This window comes from Notechis scutatus, chromosome 13 (genome assembly GCF_049901735.1).
Source record: "Notechis scutatus isolate UNSWTSFEM ecotype Mainland chromosome 13, rNotScu1.2, whole genome shotgun sequence".
Taxonomy (NCBI): Eukaryota; Metazoa; Chordata; class Lepidosauria; order Squamata; family Elapidae; genus Notechis; species Notechis scutatus.
The window spans coordinates 3,763,822-3,788,472 of record NC_142021.1 but is presented as its reverse complement, the minus strand read 5'-3'; the positions used below and the strand labels follow the sequence as shown (position 1 = coordinate 3,788,472).

The window sequence follows — 24,651 nt, the reverse complement described above, 5'->3', positions numbered from 1 at the left end:
TTGGTTGCTCTTCTCTGCACTCTTTCTAGAGTCTCAACAGCTTTTTGACATTGTGGCGACCAAAGTGGATGCCGTATTCCAAGGGTGGCCTTATTGCCAAGGCCTTATAAAACGGTATTAACACTTCCCGTGATCTCGATTCTGTCCTTCTGTTGATGCAGCCCAGAACTGTGTTGGCTTTTTGGGAAGCTGCAGCACCCGGCTGGCTCACACTGAAGTGATGCTTCCCATTCCTCTTGCAAAGAGGCTCGGTGCCGATCAGCAGGAAGGGAAACCTTGAAACGTCCATGTTTAAATTGGGGGGTGGGGGGGAATCTGGTTAGATTTGGTTAAAACTTGGGAGCCAGCTTATCCAGGCAGAGGGAGGGGAAACCCAAACTGGCTTGTCTAAGCAAGCAAAACTGGAGTGAATTTTGTCCAGACTCCAGGTTTGGAGGCAGAAGTCAAAATTCTGATCGCTATCCAAATTCATTCCCGTTCTGCCTGAATAAGCCGTCAGCAAAATGAGGATTTCCCACTGTTGTTGCAGTATAGAGCAAATAGCCAGAATCTAGCATTAAGTTCCAGCTAAGAGGATTTATTGCTCAGGTCTATACACAAGTATCTAGATAAAAGTCAACAGCATTCAAGAGGGATTGGATTTAGACTGTTTGTAATGATTCTAGGCTAATGACTTGTTTGACACCACCCCCAGTCTGCTCCTCTCCTATAGAATCCAATGTGAAATGAGAAATGAAAAGCCTGTTTCAGAAAATACACCCCAAATTTCAGGAGGTTCGTGCTTCCCGTTAAATATGGTTTTAAATTTTGTATATGTGATGGTTTATTTTCAGCGAGACGCTTTGATCTTCTACTGTTTCAAGGTTCTGTCATTGTTTTATCCTACGTGTGTAGATTGAAGACACATTCTTGCAAATGTTATGCTTATCGTTGAAACGATAACGGTATGTTTATTGTTGTAATAAATAATGACAGAATTATTATTTATGGGGTTGTGGCAGTACAATATTTGGGAGCTCCTGTGATAGAGGGCATGTTGCATTAAAAAAAAATGGTCCAGGCTGGAGTTTAGAAGCCTTGGCTGAACAGGTAGAGAAATTCTGTATCCTGCATTGTTTTAACATGGTTGTGGATAAGTTTTGTAAGGCTTCTAAGTAATCTCTTAGGGACGCAGTGGCTAAGACGCTGAGCTTGTCGATCAGAAAGGTTGGCGGTTCGAATCCCTAGCGCCGCACCACGGAGTAAGCTCCCATTCCTTGTCCCAGCTTCTGCCAACCCACCAGTTCGAAAGCATGTAAAAAATGCAAGTAGAAAAATAGGGACCCCTTTGGTGGGAAGGGAACAGCGTTCCATGCGCCTTTGAAGGTGTTTAGTCCTGCCGGCCACATGACCACAGAGACGTCTTCGGACAGCGCTGGCTCTTCAGCTTTGTAATAGAGATGAGCACCACCCCATAGAGCCGGAAACAACTAGCACATATGTGCAAGGGAAACCTTTACTTTTACCTTTAAGTCATATCTTAGGCTACAGATCGGGATATTACAATCGACAATAGAATAGAATTCTTTATTGGCCAAGTGTGATTGGACACGCAAGGAATTTGTCTTGGTGCAAATGCTCTCAGTGTACATAAAAGAAAAGATACCTTCGTCAAGAGTCAAGAATCATAAGGTGCAACACTTAATAATAGTCATAGGGTACAAGAAGCAATCAAATAAGCAATATCACATCTATGCAGTGTGAGTTTGAGGTTCATTCCCTTTCTCTTTCTTCTCTTTCAAGGTCTACTTTGCGTCCGGATTCTCCCGCGAAGATTAGCTCCATGGAAAAGAAACTCCTTTTTAAGAGCAAAGAGCTGCAAGGCACTCAGGATAAGTGTCACAAGGTATTTATTCACATGGCCGGACTTCCTCCTTGCTCCAGAAGTCCACAACCTCTCCGGCCTAAAGGACTTACCAGAGGTTGACGTTGGTTGGCGGCTTCAGCAGAGAAGTTTCTCTTCATCGGGCAGAGGGAGATGAATCTAGATCATGCCTCGCTCCAGGGCTGCCCGTGTTAAGCAGAAGAAGCTCTGGATCCACCCAAGATCCTTGATCAGCCCAACTCTGGCGGGGGTTTCCAGCGCTTCACATGCCGTCTTCATCTGATGCTCTCTTTCTTCTCCAACTCTCTTTTTTGAGTACTGCCAAGTCTTGGAGTGTGTGTGTGTTTTTTTTCCCCCTCCTCTTCCCGTTCCTCTTCTTTCTTCTTCTGTAACTGTGGCCGCGTCTTTTGATTTGCAACGAACCACGTTCTTCGGACTCTTTCTGGAAAGAAAAACTCCTTGGGGGACCCGTGGAAACTCCGTTCTCCTTTGAGGGACTTCGAAGGGAGCGACCGCACTTTCTTTTGCTTTGATCCGGCTTGATCTCTTGGTCCCTCTGAAAGATAATGGGGGCAAATCCTTTTCTGGCCCAAGATGGATTTGGGAGAAAGCTAAAGTGACCCATCTCTGGAGCGAAAAAGAGAGAACGACAGGAAAAATAATAATAATAATAATAATAATACTAATAATAATTAAAAGAAACCCCAATCAGGTGGGGAAAAAAATGATTGTGACTTCTTTGCTAACCGGGGTTCGGAGAGGGACCGAAGGCAAAGAAGCCGCGTGAATGAATGGGGTGACTTAGAAATTACTGCTTTTTCCTTGAGAAGGAAGTGTGACTTTCCCAGGATCAGAAATAATGGTATTTTGCCTTTTAACGCACCCTACTATCCGCCTGTCTCCTTCCCCCTGTGGGGTTGGTTGACACTCCCCGGCTCCCCGGTACGCCCCCCCTGGAAAATCCCTCTTAAAACCTTTTTGATGTCTGTTTGCAGATGGAGCAGGAAATGACGCGCTTGCATCGGAGAGTGTCGGAGGTGGAGGCTGTGCTCAGCCAAAAGGAGGTGGAACTGAAAGCCTCTGAGACCCAGCGCTCCCTGCTTGAACAAGACCTGGCTACCTACATCACAGAATGCAGTGTGAGCCTCTCCCTGCTCCCCAGAAACCCTCCCTCCCTCCCTCCGGTGGGTCTTTAGGAGATGTCGATTTGGGAACCTACCTGTAGGTTTGGTGGCAGCGTCCAGAAATTGCTCCAGAAAGTTTTATCTTTCTTTGAAAGGCCTTTGAAGTCTGTTTTGGGGGAGTCTGGGGAGCCTAAGGCTTGATGTGATACCAAGGTGAAAGAATGCCGGGAGTCCTCGACTTACGACAGCCATAGGGACCCCCACATTCCGGTTGCTAAGCGAAATGTTTGTTAAGGGAGTTTCCTTTGATGGCTTTTTCTTTCCCGTGCTTCTTAAGGGAATTATGGCAGTTGTTAAATTGGTCACGCGGTTGTTCAAATGAACCTGGTTTCCCCGTCGACATTGCTTGCCAAAAAGATCTGCAACCGTCGTAAGTACGAGTTGGTTGCCAGGAGTCCGCTTTTGGACCGCGGGGACGCTGCAGAGGTCGTCGCTGTGAAACATAGGCATACGTCCCTTTTTTTCCCAGTGCTGTCGTAACTTGGAACGGACACTAAACGCACTGTTGCTAAGTCAAGGACTACCTGTATTTGGGTCGTGTCTTAAAATGGCAGAGGACAACTCCAAAGGGATGGGGGTGTTTTTGAACCTCTTCTTGAGTATAAAGTCAGCTTAAAGGCAATTCTTTAGGAGTAACAATCCTAAATCTGTGGTTCTCTTCAAACTTGGCCAGGTTAAGACTTGTGGACTTCAACTCCCAGAATTCCTGAGCTAACATGACTGGAGGAGGAATTCTGGGAGTTGAAGTCCACAAGTTTTAAAGCTGTCAAGTTTGAAGACCCTACTCTAGATTGATTCTATTCAACTTTTAGTACAGAGGTCTCCAAACTTGGCAACTTTAAGACTTGTGGACTTCTGGTAGTTGAAGTCCACAAGTCTTAAAGTTGCCAAGTTTGGGGAGCCCTGGCTTAGTATCAACAAATAGAAATTAAGAATCTTTCATAATTAGTGTATCTGGTCCAAAAACCAGTTAGTCTTTCCTATGGTTGCGACTTTCCCAGGATTCAGTTTAGATCTGATCTTTTCTTAGTCTTATCCCTGATGACGGGTTGGTTGAGGCCAGCTCTTTTGAGCTATGGCCCATCTCTTTAAGTAATGGTCCAGTAGATTTAATGTAATGGTCAACCTTTAATGGTCTGCAAAGCCCTAGAAGGGCAGAACAAGCAGTAATGGGATGGAAGCTCACCAAAGAGAGATCCAACCTAGAATTAGGGGACATTTCCTGACAGTGAGGACAATGAATCAGTAAGAAGGTCTTAACCTCTGGAAGCCGTGGGCCTTTCGAGAAGAGATTGTCCAGAAGGGTATCAGGTTCTCCTGCTTTAGCAGGGCAGGGGGGGTTAGACTAGAAAGACCTCCAAGGTCTCTTACCAACTGTCTGTGATTCTGCATGGAGTTTTTTGGATCAAAAGCCTATTTTTGGCCTTCTCGGTCAGAAGATCTTCCTGCACCTGAGGTCAGAAGGCGGAAATTGCACCAAAAAGAAAAGAAAAGAGCAAACTAAGAGGCAAAATGTATTCGTCCACAGTGGTTTGGGGTTGTTGTTGTTTTTTCCTTCCCTCTTAGCCGACCGCCTTTGCTTGGGCCCAGTCTCAGGCCAAGGGAGCCCTCTGTGTTGTCCAACCTTGTATTTTTTTTTTTCTCCAGAGCTTAAAGAGAAGCCTGGAACAGGCTCGGATGGAAGTTTCTCAAGAGGACGACAAGGCACTGCAGCTCCTTCACGATATAAGAGAACAGAGTCGCAAGTTGCAGGAAATCAAAGAACAGGTAGAGAGAACTCTCTTTTTTTTCCCCCCATAAATTTTTTTATTTTATTTTTATTACAAACTTTTATTCTTCCCTTTGAGGACGTGCTGTCTGGTTACAACTATTTTGTGCAACTCAGTTAATGTTTACAATCATATTCATCACACAGTTTTATTCTCTAGGTTTATTATATTTCTTCTACTTAATATCACTGTCTCTTTATCTTTCATTTTAGCTTATTTATTTCTACCAGTGAAAAATACCTTTTTTAAAAGTATGCTTTTATTGTATTTCCATCATTACAACTCAAAACATCATAGTTTCAACAGCGTTTTTGACATCTATACAAATTTTTCGCTTACAAACACATTGCATTTACATTTATCAAACACTATCTTTATCCATAATTATTATTCTTATATTCTTATATATTCTACATATCTATCATTCATTTTCGTGAGGAAAAATATCTATTCTTAACTAATCCATTAACTATATCTATTATATCATATTTTTTTCCGGTAGAGATAATTCTTGTTCGAGAGGGTGTAATAATGAACAGCTTGGTGATAAGGCCACGCTTGGAATACTGCATCCAGTTCCGGTCACCACAATGTAAAAAAGATGTTGAGTCTCTAGAAAGGGTGCAGAGAAGAGCGACAAGGATTATGAGGGGACTGGAGGCTAAAACATATTAAAAAAATGGTTGATGGAATTGGGTATGTCTAGTCTGATGAAAAGAAGGACGAGGGGATTACATGATAGCAATGTTCCAGTATCTGAGGGGCTGCCCCAAAGAAGAAGGAGTCAAGCTATTCTCCAAAGCATCTGAAAGCAGGACAAGAAGCAACTGGTGGAAACTAATCAAGGAGAGAAGCAAGTTAGAACTAAGCAGAAATTTCCTGATAGTGAGAACAATGAATCAGTGAATGGTTTGCCTCCAGAAGTTGTAAATGCTCCAACACTGGGAGTTTTGAAGGAGATGTTGGATAACCATTTGTCTGAAGTGGTGTAGGGTTTCCTGCCTAAGCAGGGGGTTGGACTAGAAGACCTCCAAGGTCCCTTCCAACTCTGTTATTTGAATGAATGAATGAATTTATGAATGAATTTATGAGTGAACGAATGGAGTACCACATTTCACTAGGAGTCCCTCTGTGATTCCAGAATCTTTCATCCCCTTCATTTTCTGTTCACAAATTTCCAAAACCTCTGACTCCCCTTTCTGTTCTTCTTCAGGAGTACCAAGCTCAAGTGGAAGAAATGAGGTTGATGATGAATCAGCTAGAAGAAGACCTTATTTCTGCTCGCAGACGCAGCGATCTCTACGAATCGGAGCTGAGGGAATCTCGACTGGCGGCAGAAGACTTCAAGCGAAAAGCCACTGAGTGTCATAACCGGCTCCAGAAAGTTGTTAAGGTCAGCTCCTCCAGAATTCCCGGGTTGATTTCCGATCTTGCCTGTCTCCTAACAGATGGAACAGAGAGAAATTTGACTCGGTGGTAGAAGGTGTGCGCAACCCATTCCCACAAGCAGCAATGGCTGAGTTGTAGACTTTAATTTTTGAGAGTAAGAGAAAATCCATTTATAACAAACAGTTCATTTAATAACTGTTACAACAGCAAAGTGACTCGGGACCTATTTGTTGTGGCCCGCCGGCGGCTAGCGGAGCTGGCAGCAGGAGTTGGGCAGTGGGGGGGGTTGGGGAGGAACCTGGGTCAGTCCCGGAGGTTGAGGAAGGCTCGGGCGAGGGCTCTGCATCAGAGGCAGAGATGGGGCCAGGGCAGGCTGGCACTTATCAGCTGCCTTCGAAATCAGAGATCAGTGGGGCAGAAGAAAAGCTGGAGCCTGTTCCCAGTGTGCGCATGCGCAGAGCTGCCAGGAGAAGGGAACAGTTAAGGAACAAGAGTCAACTCAGGAGTAAGGGCATAGGTGGATGGTGAATGCCCCCCCCCATAGGGATTAAAAGAGGAGCAAAAGGGGAGGGGGCTTGTGCAGGAAACAATTCGTTCGTTGCAGAGGTGAAGATCTGTCTGCATCACAGAGACTCTGTGCTGCGACCTTCCTTGTCAGCACTGCGTTTGGAAATATTTACTTGGCAGCTCTCCAAGGTAGATGAGGTCTGGGCTCTTCATTAGACCCTTGAGAGACTGTTTGCCAGGCCTTTGGCTGAATGTGAATGCAAGAAATTCACCTTCGTTTAATAAAAGGGGTTTTTGCCAGGACAAAGGGTCTGCTTAGTGCTTTTTGGGGAAGCCTAGGTCAGAACACTATTTTCACACTTATGACCACTGAAGCATCCCCACAGCCAGGTGATCAAAGTCCAGACACTTGGCCACCAGCTCCTGTTTATGACGGTTGCGGTGTCCCGGGGTCACTTTTTGTGACCTTGTTTTTGCAAGCCAAGCCAAGGGGGAAGCACATTTGCTTAACGACCGGGTTACTATCTTATTGACTGCAGTGATTCACTTAACAACGGTGGCACGAAAGGTCATAAGATGGGGCAAAACTCACTTAACAAGCGTCTCTCTTAATATCAGACATTTTGGGCTCAACTGTGATCGTAAGTCAAGAACTGTTTGGTAGGCGGTACAGAAGAAGGAGAAGTGATTCCTTAGCATTTCTTTGAAAAGGGAGTTGGGAGACTGAATTACTTGGGATTTAGACTGCCAAATATCCAATTTGCTTCTAAAAACATTTTTCATTTGCAAGTAGACAAATTTCTTAGCCTGTAAGATATAGGATATTAAGGGCCCAGGGGATGATGAAAATGGCATTGTTTACTTTGTGTGTTGCAAAATAATCAGAACAGACGCCTTTACATTCAGCATAGTTGCCTCTTCTAGTCAAAATTAGTCCTTAATAACTGCTTTTATTAATTTCCTATGAGTCTATTTTCAATACTGCAATTAGATTAGGATAGCTACTTAAGAAAGATTCCCTCTCTTTCTTTCTTTTTGTTTGAATCACAATTACCTGCAAGTTTTCACCTTTGTTTCTCCAATAAAGTGGGAGTGGGTATAAGAACATTGAAACCAGAAACTGCGTAGTTTTCTGTTAATCTGGATCGGATTACTAAATTGCACGTTTTGTTTAATTCTCACCTAAAAGGTTAAAGACCAAGGAAAAACAGAAGTAGGAGAGCTGTATTCCAAGCTGGAGAAGGTATGTTTACAAGTCTTCTTTTCTTTGTGGAATTCTTCGCGATAACATCCCGGTAGAAATATCTATGGGGGATTCTCAATCATCCAGATTATGATGGCCCCCGAGATGCTTTTCCAAAAGGCAACTGGCCTTGCTTTGGTTTTCCTTGAAGGCGTTTCGCTTCTCATCCGAGAAGCTTCCTCAGTTTTGGAGAAGAATTGGAACTGAGAACTGAGGAAGCTTCCTGGGTGAGAAGGGAAATGTCTTCAAGAAAAAAAGTCCAGTTGGCTTTGGGAAGTGAAGAAGCTTCTTGGATGAGAAGTGAAACATCTTCAAGGAGAAACAAAAGAAAGTTCAGTTGCCTTGGGGAACTGAAGAAGCTTCTCAGATGAGAAGCGAAAAGTCTTCAATGAAAAATCAAGAAAGTTGCAAATTTGCAAAAGGAAATTTGGCATCCCAGAATAAACCTAATATTTGACTGATCCTCAGTTTGATTGGCAATGAGGGACTAGCCAGAGGACGCTCCCTGGATTTAGATTTTGTGAGAGTAAAATCATAAAATCAAATGAATTCTGGACTTAAAACTGGGATCGGGGAACAGGCAGTCGTGATGGAGTTTCTGTGGCCTGTTTGACCGTATTAACATTATACGGAATCTTCGTGAACACTTTACCCACATAAAAGAAACCGCCAAGAAACCTAGAAATAAGGAGAAATTTCCTGATAGTGACAACAATGAATCAATGGGATCAGCTTGTGTGTGCTCCATCACTGGAGGCTTTCCAGAAGAAACTGGACAATCATTTGTCCGAAATGTCTCCTGCTTGAGGAGGATAGACTAGAAGATCTTTGAGGTCCCTTCCGATGTTGTTCATTCTTTCCCTTCCTGTCTTGTCCAGATCAATGCAGATCAACAGGTGAAAATCCAGGAGCTCCAAGAGAAGCTGACAAAGGTGAGGATTTAATTCTGGACCTTGTGCCGGAGACTCGGTGGCTTTGATTTTTCAGTGAGAAAGTTGGTGAGGGGGAAGGGTTTCTTTTTTGAAAAAAAAAAATCCCCCCCCTACACAAGTTTATAAATCTCCTCCGTAGACTCTCCTGCAAGCTGTAATGCAGAGGAGGGCGGAACAAGAGTTCCAAAACAGAGTTAGTCATCCTGCTGTAGATAGGAAGGAGAGACGGGGAGGGTGGGATGTGAGGCGGGGGGAGGGCTGGTGCCTGGAATTTGAAATCGTGATAATCGGCGCTGTCTCCTCTTCACAACCTGTCAGGGCCAGCTTATTTTTAAAAACAAAAGTTTGAGTCAGAATTTGGATTCTTGGGTAGGAATTTAACTTGAGAAGGCCCAAGCCGAGCACACACACACACACACACACACACACACACACCCCGCACCAGGTGTGTGAGCATTTTTTCAAGAGTCCAGGTTTTGGGATGATATATAATGAGCGTGGAGATGGCAACAGATTGCGCTTGGTTTAATTTCTCTTGGGTTTTCATGAATGGGGTAGGTGCCAAAACATAACTCATGGATTTCATGACTTCTATTTCTTTCTTTCTTTCTTTTTTTTGTCCCCATTTTTTCTGGTGTGGGAAGCCCCTTCCACCTGCTAGAAGAATTTGAAATACTGTATTTTGGGAAATATTAAAAAAAAGGCTGGAGAAACATGCTCTTAAAGAAAAGCTTCCTTCCTTCCTTCCTTCCTTCCTTCCTTCCTTCCTTCCTTCCTTCCTTCCTTCCTTCCTTCCCTCCCTCCCTCCCTCCCTCCCTCCCTCCCTTTCTCTCTCTCTCTCTCTCTCTCTCTCCCCTTCCTTTTATAAGTCTTCCCAATTAAAAAACAGCTCTGGATGGCCACAATTTTCCTTCCTTCCTTCCTTCCTTCCTTCCTTCCTTCCTTCCTTCCTTCCTTCCTTCCTTCCTTCCTTCCTTCCTTCCTTCCTTCTTTCCTTCTTTCCTTCCTTCCATCCATCTTCCCAATTCAAAACCAGCTCTGGATGGCCATAATTTTCCTTCCTTCCTTCCTTCCTTCCTTCCTTCCTTCCTTCCTTCCTTCCTTCCTTCCTTCCTTCCTTCCTTCCTTCCTTCCTTCCTTCCTTCCTTCCTTCCTTCCTTCCTTCCATCTTCCCAATTCAAAACCAGCTCTGGATGGCCACAATTTTCCTTCCTTCCTTCCTTCCTCCCTCCCTCCCTCCCTCCCTCCCTCCCTCCCTCCCTCCCTCCCTCCCTTCCTTCCTTCCTTCCTTCCTTCCTTCCTTCCTTCCTTCCTTCCTTCCTTCCCTAGGAACCAGAATATTGTGGATTCCCCCTCCCCCATGCATCAAATTACGTGATGCGCTAAACTAAAAACCTGTGTGATGGGTTCCTGGAACGCTTCGGTTTTTGCATCTCTGCGCCCGGCAGCCAGCCCTGATTTTCACCCTTCCCGTCTCTCTTTAAGGCCATGAAAGCCAGCTCGGAAGCCACCGAATTGCTTCAGAACATCCGCCAAGCCAAAGAGAGGGCCGAGAAAGAGCTGGAGAAACTGCAGAACCGGGAGGACTCCAACGAAAGCATGAAAAAGAAATTGCTGGAAGCCGAGGTTAGCAAGTTGTCCACTTTCGGCGTCTCGCGTTCCAATGCAACGGGGGAAAAAAAAAATCTTGTATGGCGGCCTGGTTTTCTTAGCTTAAAGATGATTGCATTTGGGGGCTTTGAACCGAAGTTTAGATAAAGTCAGAAGTGAATTTGGAGAGCATGCAGGCAGCGGTTTTGTAGTCAGATAACAGATAATCTGAGTTGGAAGGGACCTTGTAGGTCGTCTAGTCCAACCCCCCCCCCCCACACCCAAGCGGGAGACCCTACACCATTTCTGACAAATGGCAGTCCAATCCCTTCTTGAAAGCCTCCAGTGATGAAGCTCCCACAACTTCTGAGGGCAAGCTGTTCCATTGGTTGATTGTTCTCACGGTCAGAAAATTCCTTCTTATTTCCAGGTTGAATCTCTCCTTGTTCAGTTTCGATCCATTATTCCTTGTCTGGCCTACAGGTGCTTTAGAAAATAGGTTGACCCCCTTCTTCCTCTCTGGGGCAGCCCCTCAAATATTGGAAGACCACTATCCTGTCTCCCCTGGTCCTTCTCTTTACTAGACTAGCCAAGCCCAGTTCCTGCAATCGTTCATTGTATGTTTTAGCCTCCAGTCCCCTCATCATCCCGGTTGCTCAGTCACCTGAGCTTGTAGTGGGAAGCCACGGCTCCTTGATTTGGAAGTGGCCAAATTTGTATGGTATGGCAGAGTGGTAATTAAAGAATCATTGCCATTTCCCCCTTCCCCTTTTTTGTTGTTTTTCAAATGGTTCTGGCTTTCTAACTCCAATTCAATCCTCAAGTGTCAGCTTTGGAAGCCATATTGAGATTCGATGCTCTCACGCTGCCACCATTGAGCCTGAGAAAGTGGGAAGGGGGGAATTCATTTTGAGTCTATATCTAGTTAGACAAAATAAAATTATTTTGCTGGTTCAAGGTCACGGAGGGTGGCGCATAATAAAATGGGGACCTGACTTTAGGACAGATGGGGATTGGACCATGTGATGTGGAGATGGGTGAGGGGGGATGGATTTGTAGTTTGGACTTTTGCAAGGAAGACTGAAACTGTCATGGCCCTGGTGGAGACTGACTCTGAGGGAGAGGAGGAACAGCCGACAGGGAGTGGAAGTGCGGCTCTGGAGGTTGGGGAGGAGGTTGGGGAAGGGCAGAGGCTGGTTGGGCAGTCAGGAGGAGGACCCAGGCCCACCCCCTCTCCATCCTAGGGCACGCAGGGAGGAGAGGATCAGGGAGAGACGTGGTCTACTGGGGAGGAGAGGGCCTTGATCCTTTTCATGGGCTGCAGCTGTGACAACTGAATAAGAGGACGGACATGCGTATGGGCCAGTGCTGGAAACAAAGCATGGAAATATCTCTAGTTTATGGTTCCTCTCTGAGTTTGGCGTCCTTCCCAGTGTGTGTTATCTGTGGACGTCCTCCAGCCCTTATCTTGCCTGGTTTGTGTTGCTTTTTTCCTTCTTCTTGTAACTGTTTGTGGGGGAGTTTTTTTGTCTTCCGTCAAGAATATTCGGAGTGTGGAAGCAAAGTGAAGGAATAAAAGGGGCTTCCCCTGTTTTCTGTGACTGTGTTTGTTTTGTATCCCACCCTGGGTCATCACAGAAACTTTCAGATTTGGGATTCCACAGATGTGCCAGTTGCTATCCAAATAAAGGAACCTACTGGTTGGAATGGAGGGTTGCTGGAACGCTGACCCCAAGCTTCTGAATCTGGTCTTCTTGTGATAGCAAAACGTTGGGTGACTATCCGGATTTTTTTTCCGTGGTGTGGGTTCACTCTGCCTTCTTGTTTGAACTTTTGTCTAGGAAAGACGCCATTCTCTGGAAAACCAAGTGAAGCGTCTGGAGACGGTGGAGCGGCGAGAGAACCGCCTGAAAGAAGATATCCAGACAAAATCTCAGCAAATCCAGCAGATGGCTGATAAAATTCTGGTGGGTAGCAATGGAAAAAAAAAAGAAGGGAGTTTTCAAACGGAATGAGAGATGTTTGGTGGGAAGTGTTAAAGACAGAAAAAGAAGCCGAAGATTTCAAATGTATAACCTTCTGCAGGTAAAATGTATCAAGGATTCCTTGTTAATAATGCCCTGGGTCCATGAGGCTGAACAAGTGATGTGGTTGCTGTTTTAAAGAAGACACCAACCTTCGAACTTCCTCAGGGGTGTTTGACAGCAACCCGTAAACCATGAAAATCCGCCCCAATAAAGAGTATTTATACATTCATATTCGTAGGTGACAGTCTTGCCTCATATTAACTCTAGTTTGTTGACACAATGGGGCTTTTCAAAAGGCAACTGGACTTCCTTGGTTTTTTTTTCCTCTTGAAAACGTGATGAAGAAAAGAAGGAAGGGAGGGAGGGAGAGAAAGAAAGAAGGAAAGAAAAAGAGGGTAGGAAGAAAGGGAGAGAGAGAGAGAGAAGGAAGGATAGAAAAAGAGGGTAGGAAGGGAGGGAGGGAGAGAAAGAAAGACAGAAAAAGAGGGTAGGAAGGAAAGGAAAGAAGGAAGGAAAGAAAGAGAGAAAGAAGGAAGGAAGGAAATAGAAGGAAAAAAAAGGAAAGAAAGAGGGAAGGAAAGGAAAGAGAGGGAAGGAAGGAAAGAGAAAGAAGGAAGGAAAGAGAAAGAAGGAAGGGAGGAAATAGAAGGAAAAAAGAATGGAAAGAAAGAGGTAAGGAAAGGAAAGAGAGAGAAGGAAGGAAAGAGAAAGAAGGAAGGAAGGAAATAGAAGGAAAAAAAGAAAGAAAGAAAAAGAAGCCAGAAAGGAAGGAAAGAAGGGGAAAAAGGAAAAAGAAGGAAGGAAAGAGGGAGAGAAAGAAGAAAGGAAAGAAAGAAAAAGGATGGAGAAGGGGAAAAAAAGAAACAAAAAGAAACAAAAAGAAAAAAAGGAAAGAATTAATTAAGTAACTAATTAATTCTTGGAGATGCCAGAAATAATGACGCTTCCAGCCCAACCCCGCTGTCTTCTGTTGGGAGCCCCCCCGTTGAGCCCAATTTCCCCCGGGGGGCCTTTCCCACAGCGTCCCCCATGGAAGAGGCTCCGCTTCCAGTTGCCGCGACAGAAGCTCCCCAGCTCAAAACAAAGGGTGTTTCCTAAAGTCCCTGCCCGACAATATGTTGGAGTGACGTGACGGTAAAAGCCTGCAAAGCCAAGCTGGAGGAGCCTTGGCAATCCTCACCCGCCATCCCGAAATCTGCTGGGTTTTCCGTGTTGGAGACGGACCGAATTAATCATCTCGAATGCTTTCCTCTCCAGAAATAATCTGGCGACGGGAATCCACGGTGCGGCTGGGCTAGGCTTTCTCGCTCTTTCTCGCTAGTTCTTGGGCCCTGCGCTGACAGGTGGTCCAAATGCCCATTTATATGCCCAGGCACATTTTTTTTTTTTAAATATCAAGGTTTTGTTTTTTTAAAATATTTTTGACAAACATACCAAGGTGTGAACAGCGTAGCACCAGAGTGTCATACATTTTGATACAAATCAAATAGTATTAACCGTATTTGTTGGTCCTTGAGGTCCAAAAAGGTTAGCGACCCCTGTACTAGAAGACCTCCAAGGTCTGGCTTGAATGGTTCTGTGTTTTGGGGATTTGCATTGTTTTAACCCAAAACGTTCCCCTTGGAGATTCTGCAGAATCGCCAGCGGCCCATGGGTTTGGGAACAGCTTCATCCGCCCCCCCGCTAAAAAGAAGCAAAGAGCATTTTTTTCCCCCACTCAGAAGGAAGCGACTGCTTGAGTTGGGATCAAAGAAGAAGAAGAAGAAAAAGGAGAAGAAAAAAAAATCCATCCCTCAAAGAAGAGAAAACATTGCAAGTCTTATGTTTTCCCTGGGCTTTTAGCTGTGTAGGTGGAAGCTGTCAGCTTGCTATGGCAACAGAGGTTCTGGAAAAGAAGATTTCAAGTGATTTTTTTTTCTCTCTCTCTCTCTCTCTGCCCCGGAGTCTGCAACAAGCTTTGGACTTGCACTTCTTTAAATTTCTGGAAAGATCTATCCGTTTGGGGGAAATAGGTCACGATGGTGGTTTTGTTGTTCTTATTGTTGGTGGTTGTTGCTGCTCTGGCCTTCGAATATAATGTTTAAACCGATCGCAGAGAGAGAGAGAGAGAGAGATATGCGTGCTGGTCTCCAATTTAAAAGAAAAAAAAAGAAGAAGCAAACTGAACGATCTTCGTATAATTGTTTACGGGGTGCACGCCGATATCGGACATGGTTTGTAGGGTCCTCCCGCTTGGGTGGGATGGTTGGGGGGGTTGGACTAGATGACCTCCAAGGTCCCTCCCAACTCTACTCCCCCTCCCCACCTGAAAAGAAATCTCTTCCAAATGCAAAACACAAGCAGAGGAGTTTCAGTTTCAGAGCACCAAGCAGATTTAGCACAGAACAGTTGAGCTAAGCCACGCCCAAGGCTGCTAGCTGTCTCCTTGCTCACACAGCAAATAGCGTTTCGCTTTCCAAACAGCTCTCAACTCACACTGACAGGACGCTAGCCAGACGAATACCGATGGATGCTTGGTAGGCAGAGGCAGAATTTTTCCCTCCCTGATTTTCCTCCCCAAAAACTAAGCCCGACCACATAGTTTCATAGCGAAGCACGGGGATCGAGCTAGTATATATATATATATATATTTTGACGGCAGCAAGTCTATTGCATGCACAAAAATGGAAGAACACTTTGATTCCTACCATGGATGAATGGCTGCAGAAGTGGCGAAATGGACTGTTTTGATTAAAAAAAAAGAATACGAGCACTTTTGTTTCCACATGGAGACAAAGCTTCCGAAAGTTGTCCTTAAAGTGGGAAAGAATGAAACTTGGACCTTGGGTTTTACCGATTAGGTTGATAGATCTTTATAGAAATGGCTTGTTTGTGTTGTTATGGTGGGAAAAGCGGGGGGGAAAAACTCGCTTAATGGCAGAAATTTTAGGGCTCGTTTGTGGATGTAAATCGAGAATTACCCGTGGGGTTTGTGCAGGTGATTTTTCGCAGGTGTGCTTCTGCGTGTCTCCACCTTTCCTTTGGAGTTTGAGATGCTGAACAAAGGTATATTTTTCTCCCTAGGAACTGGAAGAGAAACACCGGGAAGCTCAGTTGGCGGCCCAACACCTGGAGTTGCACCTGAAGCAGAAAGAACAAATGTATGAAGAAAGGCTCAAAGTAAGAAGGGGTTGGATTCTCGGGAGGAAGGTGGCTTTTCTCACCCCTGCTGCCTTGAGTGGGGAAAGGAAAGGAAAACACACCGGCCCTTAGATTTATATGCCGCTTTTCCAGCCCCTCTCTAAGCGGTTTACAGAATCAGCCTCTCACAAACCCCAACAATCTGGATCTTCTCATTTTACGGACCTCGGAAGGAGGGAAGGCTGAGTCAACCTTGAGCCTGTCAGGATTGAACTGCTGACGGTGAGCAGTGGGTTAGCCTGCAATGCTGCATTCTAATCACTGTGCACCACGGCCCTTCCTCCCTTCCTCCCTTCTTTCCTCTCTCCCTCCTCCTTCCTTCCTTCTTTCCTTCCTTCCTTCCCTTCCTTCCTCCCTCCCCCCTCTCCTTCCTTCCTTCCTTTCTCCCTCCTTTCCTTCCTTCCTTTCCTTCTTTTCTCCCTCCCTCCCTCTCCTTCCTTCCTTCCTCTCTCCCTCCTCCTTCCTTCCTTCTTTCCTTCCTTCCTTCCTTTCCTTCCTTCCTCCCTCCCTCCCTCTCCTTCCTTCCTTCCTTCCTCCCTCCCTCCCTCCCTCCCTTCTTTCCTTCCTTCCTTCCTCCCTCCTTTCCTTCCTTCCCTCCCTCTCCTCCCTTCCTCCCTTCCTTCCTCCCTCCCTTCCTTCCTTCCTTCCTTCCTTCCTTCCTTCCTTCCTTCCTTCCTTCTTTCCTTCCCACTTAGCTCTTAGACTTATATACCACTTTACAATGCTTTACAGCCCTCTCTAAGTGGTTTACAGAGTCAGCCTCTTTCCCCCAACAATCTGGGTCTCCATTTTACTGACCTCGGAAGGATGGAGGGATGAGTCAACTGTGAGCCTGTATTTATGTCTGTTTATCTGTCTGTCTCTTTCTTTCTCTCTCTTATCTATCATCATCCATCCATTCGACCATTCATCCACCCATTTATCTATCCTATCACAAAAGCAATAGCACTTAGAGTTATATACTGCTCCATAGTGCTTCACAGCACTCTTTGAGCGGCTTACAGAGCCAACAAATTGCCCCCAACAATCTGGGTCCTCATTTTTGGCGACCTCAGAAGGATAGAAGGCTGAGTCATCCTCATCCTCATGGATCGAACTGCTGTCTGTGGGGCAGAGCCAGCCTGCAATACTCCGTTCTAACCAGTTCGCCACCTGGGCCCTAGAGCAAATGTGGGGGAACTTGGGTTCCAAAACTAAGGAAGTGGCATAAAAAAAGAATTAAATCAAGGATAGAGATGTCACATACCCCCCCAATCTCTCTCTCTCTCTCTCTCTCTCTCTCTCTCTCTCTCTCTCTCTCTCTCTCTCTCTCTCTGTAATCTATTGAAATTGTGCAGCAAACTGTAAATCACAATCATGCAGGGTAGGTTGTTTTGTTTGTTTTTTGCTGCCCAGTTATCTCAGCTGTTGCATTAAATTGCAAACAAAACCTCACACTTGAAATGCACAACACAAGGGGAGGATTCCAGCTGCGGTCCTTCTCTTGATGCAACCGCCTGGCTGCTTGTGTGCTCCTCAGCCATCCGGCTGAAAACATTCAACAACCATGCCACCCAGGCAGAAAATCAATGCCGGCGTTCCGTCGAGTGCCAAAATCTTGGTTCTGCAACATCTTGGTTGTGCAGCAAGTTTGCCTAGTGTCATAAGAGTGGGACTGGGTTAGGGACTTCTGTCCTCACTGTGAGTTGTGTTGGGTGTGTGTGTGTGTGTGTGCACGAAGGGAGGCTCAGCCAACCTGATTGTACACATGTTATACTCTGACAATAAAGTAATAATAAGTTATTATGCCAGGGATCCCTTCTGAAATGAAGAAAACTGACTCGGACGATTCTGGGGTCTCCATTCTTCCCCACTTTGTGCTCCGCTTCTGCGTTAGCTGACCTTGTCCAAGAAACCCCCTGGGAAAATGCAGAAAGACACATTGCAAGCGATGGTTAAGAAGGAGGGTGGGGTTCAAATTGCCATGGAACTGTTGGGCGGGCTATTCAGATGTCAGGTTGACCCAGGCAGAAAATACGAAGAAAAGAGTCTAATGAAAAACTCTTGCCAAATATAATGTCCGCGGCGCCAGGCAACGGAGCAATCAGACTCTTTTAAGTAGCGCTGCCTTTTGAGCTGGGCACGCCAGCTTTCTCTTCAGCTCAAATAATGGGTTTTTTTTTGCTCCTGTTATGAAACATCTATAAGGCCTGTAGTGGTGTGGGGTTTGGTGGCCGATCTTCCTTAGAATTCCCGACGCTGGCATCCCCTAAACCCCCGCTGAAGCAGTTACCCTAGTTTGGTAGCGAAATGTTTGGAAACCAACCCATAAGCTCGGAGAATGAATCCTTCACCCAATATCCGTGTTTCTCAACCTTGGCTTTAAGATAAGATCACCTTTATTGTCATTTGTTTTGCTGTGAACACATTGGCACACATTAAAAAATAAAATTTCTGATACCTGCTCTCAATCTCTCTCCCTCCCTCTCCCTCTCTCTCTCTCTTTCTCTCTCCCTCCCTATCTATCTTATCTATCTTTATCTATCTTATCTACCTACCTACCTATATTATCTATTTATCTTATCTATCTTATCTACCTACCTACATACCTTATCTACCTATTTACCTCCCTAATCTATTTATCTTATCTATCTATCCTATCTATCTATCTATCTATCTATCTATCTATCTATCTATCTATCTATCTAGTCTGTCTAGTCTGTCTAGTCTGTCTAGCATCTCTCTATCTCTCTCCACATCTATCTATCTATCTGTCTGTCTGTCTGTCTGTCTGTCTATCTCCATCCATCCATCCAGTCTAATTTCCTGACATTTAGAACAATTAACCAGTGGAACGATTTGCCTCCAGAAGTTGTAAATGCTCCAACACTGGAAGTTTTTAAAGAAGAGATTGGACAGCCATATGTCTGAAGTGGTGTAGGGTTTCCTGCCTAGGCAGGGGGTTGGACTAGAAGACCTCCAAGGGCCCTTCCAACTCTGTTATTCTATTCTATTCCAATCTGTCTGTCTGTCATCTATCACCTGTCTACATCTGTCTGTCTGTCCGTCTGTCATCTCTCTCTCCATCCATCTCCATATGCATGCATGCACATAGATATACATATGCTACACACACACACACACACACACATCACAGTCCATTTTGAACACCTTTTGTGAGCTTTCTTTTGAATGCAGCATCTGGAATGCCACTCAAGAGGCCAACTCTGGCCTTTTCAGCCCCAGAAAACTTTTGCAAATTTCCTGTTCAAGTTTCTCCGACACTTTTCTGGGTTCTCCCGAAATGGCTCGAGGCCACCCAAGTCTTAGGTTGGGACATCCACAGGCCTTACAAGTAAGGCCTTGTCTTGTTTCCTCCTTCCCACAATCCCCGCAGGTGCTTGATAACCAGATGAAGAAAGACTTGGGAGACAAAGACGCTCTGGAAAACATGCTGAGGAAGCACGAGGAGGAGGCTCACGAAAAGTGCAAAATCCTCGCCGAGCAGAAAGCGGTAAGCGGAGGCTGCTCTTTAGATCATGCATGGCTTCAATTAGGTTGACTCACCGGGACTCGTAGGTGATCTTAGTCACATCCGAACGTGTAAAATGGCACTTGCTCCTGACTTAGCAAGATTGCCGGCGTGAGCTAAAGACGCCTAATTGTCATATCAATATTGCCGGTGTAAGGATATGTTTTCGTTGCCGGAGGAGCTGTTGGGAATTCTCATGAGAATTCCCGCGTTGGGGAATTCCCATGGGGGGCTTCCACCACACACAAACACACACCCCCGAGCTCGTAGAACCATGACGGCGAACCTATGGCACACATACTGCAAGTGGCACGCAGAGCTATCTCTGCCGGCCCGCGAGCCGTCGCCCCAGATTAGGTCTACTGTGCATGCATGCGCATGCCTCCCGCCAGCCAGGTATTGTCAGGTATCTGGTGTGTCAGGTATCTGATTGTCAGGTATCTGGTGTGGGGGCAGGATGTGTGTGGGGGGGTCGCGCAAGTGGGAGTCGCACGCGCATTGCATTATAGATGCAAGTGTGTACACACACTTTCGGCATGCAGCGACGAAAAGGTTAGCCATCACTGCCGTAGAATATTTTGAGCAGAGTTTGGAAGATGGGCGCGCAATTTCTGTAGGAGCTCCAGGGCGATTTTCCATGACCTTCAGACAGAAGGAAGTCCCTTAGAAGAGACGCTCAGAAGGGCTTAGTGAAGCGGCCATTTTGAGAAGATGGCCAACGTCATCCTTGGTTTTATTCTGGAGCGGGTATCTGTTTTGTTTTGTTTTAAACTTGTTTTTATAATTTGAGAACTGTAAGCCGCCCAGAGTCAATTGGTGGAGTTGGGTGGCTGGAGAAATCGAACACATCTATTGTGGTTTGAACACCGCTGTTAATACAGCCGTGTTAAGACATATATATATGTCTTTCTTCAGATGATCAATGCCATGGATTCGAAGATCAGATCTCTGGAGCAGAGAATAGTGGAACTGTCTGAAGCTAACAAGCTGGCAGCCAACAGCAGCCTCTTCACTCAGAGGAACATGTAAGCATAAATGCTGCTATTATGTTATCTTGACTCATACCAGTTTGGAGAAATTTAGCAAGCCTGTTACTCATTGTGTAGAGCCTTTGTATATGGAGCAGAGGGAGGCCTAGAACAGCCACTGCAGAGAACACCTGTGCATCTCCTCCCGTCTGTCTGTAGCCAGAAAGATTGTCAAATGTATATGCAGCCTGGGCATCTTTATCAAAAAAAATTGCACGAGATACCTAAAATCTTGCAAGTTGTGTGTCATGGCCCTGTCGGAATCTGACTTGGAGGGGGAAGCCGAACAGCTGATAAGGGAGTGGGAGCGTGGCTCGTTGGCTGTGGAAGAAACTGGGGAAGGGCACAGTCTGGCTGGGCAGAGCAGGGGAGAGGTAGGAACAAGGGAGAGGTAGGAACAAGGGAGAGGGAGTTCAGAGGATATTGTGGTTAGCTGGCAGCAGGTGCAGACAGCTGAGGAGAGCGAGGACTCAGATGAGGGGCCAGGACCATTAGGGAGTGGACTGCTGCCTTCAGAGATTGTGGGGGCTGGCAGCAGCGATGAGGAGGTTCCCGAGGAGCCTGTGCCAAGTGCACGTGCGCGCAGGATTGCTCTCAGAAAAGAGCAGTTACAACAGCACGGGCGACTCGGAAGTAAGGCTGCAAGGTAATGGCCCCTCCTTCAAGAAGATAAAAGCCAGCTGTGAAAGGAACGTACTTTGCAGGAAGCAAAGACGTTTTGAAACTCCAGCCTCGTGGACATTCCAGTATCCTGAGTTTGCATTTGAAGATTCTTGTATTGCAAATTATTTCTTGTCTGATATCTTTGGGCAAGTCTCACACAGTTTGGCAAGGCTTGTGCTTATCACAGCTAATTATTTTGTAAAAGTATTACAAGGTTTCTGTTCCTTTTGGGTTGGGTTTGATTTGTTGGAAAAGAGCAGGGGTCAGAACAGAGGAAGAACCAGGCCCACCCCCTCTTCATCCTGATTTAAATGGGAGCAGCTACCGGAGCCCTGACACTCTGTAGATCACCCCCACTGCAATGCTGCAGTGATTTTCCCTTAACAAAATGTGGCAAGAAAAGTCGTAAAACAGGGTGAAACTCACATGACTAATTTTCTCACGTAGCAACATAAATTTGGGAGCTGAATTGTGGTAAGTCAAGGACTTACATGCATCACTTAAATGAAAAGAAAATGGCCTTTGGGTTAGACTGTGTGCCTCTCCCTCCACATCTATCTATCTATCTATCTATCTATCTATCTATCTATCTATCTATCTATCTATCTATCTATCTATCTATCTATCTATATCTATCTATCTATCTATCTATCTATCTATCTATCTATCTATCTATCTACCTACCTACCTACCTACCTACCTACCTACCTATCTATCATCTATCTATCTATCTATCTATCTATCTATCTATCTATCTATCTATCTATCTATCTATCTATCTATCTATCTATCTATCTATCTATCTATCTATCTATCTATCTATCTATCTATCTATCTATCTATCATCTATCTATCCTTATCTCTCTCTCTCTCTCTCTCCTTACCTATTTTTTAGGAAAGCCCAAGAAGAGATGATTTCTGAGCTCAGGCAGCAGAAATTTTATCTGGAAACCCAGGCCGGGAAATTAGAAGCGCACAACAATAAACTGGAGGAACAATTGGAAAAAATCAGCCATCAGGATCATGCCGACAAGACTCGCCTCCTGGAGTTGGAGACGAGGTTACGAGAGGTAAAAAAACAAACCGTTGAATATTCTTACCGTTCACCGTACCAATTAAGGACCATTTCTTTCTTAAAGACGCCCGCCAGTCCTACAAAATCAGACAGGGTGGGCAGCTTCCTAGTCCCTTTCCCTAAACCAGGGATGTTCAAACTTGACAGCTTTTAAGACTCCCAGAAGAATTCAACTCCCAGAATTCTTCCTCCAGTCATCTTAGCTCAGGAATTCTGGGAGTTGAAGTTCACAAGTCTTAAAAGCTGTCAAGTTTGAAGACCCTTGCCCTAAATATTGCCACTGGATGGGAGTTAGGAAGTGGGCTTTTGGCCGTGGCAGCCTCTACCCTTTGGACGACTCTTTGAGGTTCAACAGGCCTTCACCCTTCTGGCTTTCCATAATATCTGGCCCAAAGGTGCTTTTTTTGTTTTCAATAGGAAACTGGACTTTCTTGAGTTTTTTCTTTTGAAGACGTTTTGCTTCTCACCCGAGAAGCTTCTTCAGCTCTGATCTGGATGGTGGGGAATGGAAGGATTTATACTCCTTGCAGACAGCTGGTCATTTGCATCCCTTTTAGAGGGTTGTTGAGGCCACTTGGAGGTTTCTCTGTGTCCTACAGGAACCATTTGCACCATTTAGGAAGCAGCCGGGGCACCTGCTTAAAGGTGCGAGGAAGTCCTTTCAGAGGGGCTCCATTGACATGGGCAACAACCCCTTCAAAATTAGCACTGTGGATACGTGTTTTTATAAATAATAACAACACATAATTACAATCCAGTAACAATATTAATAATAGACTATTATGTCTTATATACTATAGATAACAGGTAATTTACAAGATATAGGAAGTAACTGCCACTACTATGAAATATTTAAATCACTATCAAAATGTATTAGAGAAAAATACGATTAATATAACTATAGAACACGTGGTGATGTTTATTTGTACGACTTTTTACCTTTTATTGTTTGTATATTTGTATATTTTAATTTTTTGTATTTAATAACGTTTTTTAATTTTTAAAAAAAAAAAAAACTAGCACTGTGGCCCAGATGAAAGAAATGAATTTCCTGTTAATCAGATGGCATTGAGTCTGTTTCTCAAGTGCCAGACATGTTGGCAGGGCGAAAACAGACAAAAGGCTGTGGAGGGGAAGAAAACTAACAACATTTGTGATCATCTGTGGCTTCCTGAGATTGATTCTGATAGGTTAGAGCTGAAATATGGAAGTTCCCCTTCTTCCACATTTGCATTAACCAGTAAAATGAGGAGAGTCAGATTGTCAGGGACAATAGGCCGACTCTAACCGCTTAGAGGGGGCTGTAAAAGTTTTTAAAAAGACGTTGGATAACCTGAAGTGGTGTGTAGGGTTTCTTGCCCAGGCAGGGGGTTGGGCTAGAAGACCTCCAAGGTCCCTTCCAACTCTTCTCTTCTCTTCTCTTCTCTTCTCTTCTCTTCTCTTCTCTTCTCTTCTCTCCTCTCCTCTCCTCTCCTCTCCACTCCACTCCACTCCACTCCACTCCACTCCACTCCACTCCACTCCACTCCACTCCACTCCATTCCTCTCCTTCAGGTTAGCCTTGAACACGAAGAACAAAAACTGGAGCTGAAGCGACAGCTTACTGAATTGCAGCTCACCCTCCAGGAGAGGGAATCTCAGATTTCTGGGTTGCAAGCGGCCAGGGCAGCCCTGGAAAGTCAACTCCGGGAAGCGAAAACCGAATTGGAGGAGACCACGGCTGAAGCGGAAGAAGAGATCCAAGCGCTGACGGTAAGCTTTTGAATTCTGGGCCAAGGTCTCCTCCCCCGTAGACCACGTCTCTCCGTTATCCTCTCCTCCCTGCGTGCCCTAGGATGGAGAATGGATGGGCCTGGGTCCTCCTCTGATTGCTCAGCCGGCCTCTGCCCTTCCCCAGCCTCCTCCACAACCTCTGGAGCCTCACTTCCACTCCCTGTTGGCTGTTCCTCCTCTCCCTCAGAGTCAGTCTCCACCAGGGGCATGACACCCAACTAGGTGACAACATCAGTGCAAACCCCACTCCCGTCTAGACCTGATGACTGGGTAACGAAACATCTGCAAGAAAGCTACCAAACTCAGCGACCCCCAAGGACCCCACCCTGAGCTACAAAGATTCTCTGATGTTGATGTCGTGTTTGTGGTGGGAATGAACGTTTCTTGCAAAGGTTGCAAACGGCAGGCCCGGTATACATACGTGCACAGCTCAAACAGCCCTTGGAAGACCTTGGATCCTGAACCAAGGATAACCTTGGTCCTAGAGCAGGGTGTCCTGACCCAGCTCCTCAAGCATGACAAAGCCAGTCGAAGCAATGATTCCTTTATTAGGAGCGCCGGCAGCCCCGGCACAAAAGTTTCTCTCTCAGGCTGGCAAGGCAGATCGGCCGGGAGATGAATGGTTGTCTGCCACATCTATTCATCTCCGCCCCCTGACTTTTATCCCCAGAGCTAGGGTGGGGCCTCGCTAGCAGTGGTGGCTCTTCTGTCCCAAGGACCGGCCCATAGATTTCCACTGCTCTCCTCTCCTCTGCCTTCTGTGCATCTGCGCGTCAGGCACTGGGCCCAGGACCGGCCCATAGATTTCCACTGCTCTCCTCTCCTCTGCCTTCTGTGCATCTGCACGTCAGGCACTGGGCCCAGGACCGGCCCATAGATTTCCACTGCTCTCCTCTCCTCTGCCTTCTGTGCATCT

The 24,651-nt window shown here is 45.6% G+C and overlaps 1 protein-coding gene across 19 annotated transcripts in view; it reads left to right on the top strand.

Moving 5' to 3' along the window:
• The window catches only part of CIT (citron rho-interacting serine/threonine kinase), a 98,062-nt gene that overhangs the window by 25,517 nt on the left and 47,894 nt on the right, over nt 1–24,651 (top strand). For 18 of the 19 annotated variants that reach the window (XM_087942729.1, XM_087942725.1, XM_087942730.1 and 15 more), the window contains 13 exons: nt 1,783–1,885; nt 2,860–3,003; nt 4,696–4,815; nt 6,031–6,210; nt 7,903–7,956; nt 8,835–8,888; nt 10,374–10,514; nt 12,320–12,445; nt 15,569–15,664; nt 19,062–19,178; nt 20,112–20,221; nt 21,783–21,957; nt 23,517–23,714. In XM_087942729.1, the coding sequence (XP_087798855.1) occupies nt 1,783–1,885; nt 2,860–3,003; nt 4,696–4,815; nt 6,031–6,210; nt 7,903–7,956; nt 8,835–8,888; nt 10,374–10,514; nt 12,320–12,445; nt 15,569–15,664; nt 19,062–19,178; nt 20,112–20,221; nt 21,783–21,957; nt 23,517–23,714 (1,618 nt within the window). Of the gene's footprint in view, nt 1–1,782; nt 1,886–2,598; nt 2,727–2,859; nt 3,004–4,695; nt 4,816–6,030; nt 6,211–7,902; nt 7,957–8,834; nt 8,889–10,373; nt 10,515–12,319; nt 12,446–15,568; nt 15,665–19,061; nt 19,179–20,111; nt 20,222–21,782; nt 21,958–23,516; nt 23,715–24,651 lie in introns of those variants that run through there. The other variant, XM_087942734.1, reaches the window with a different exon arrangement.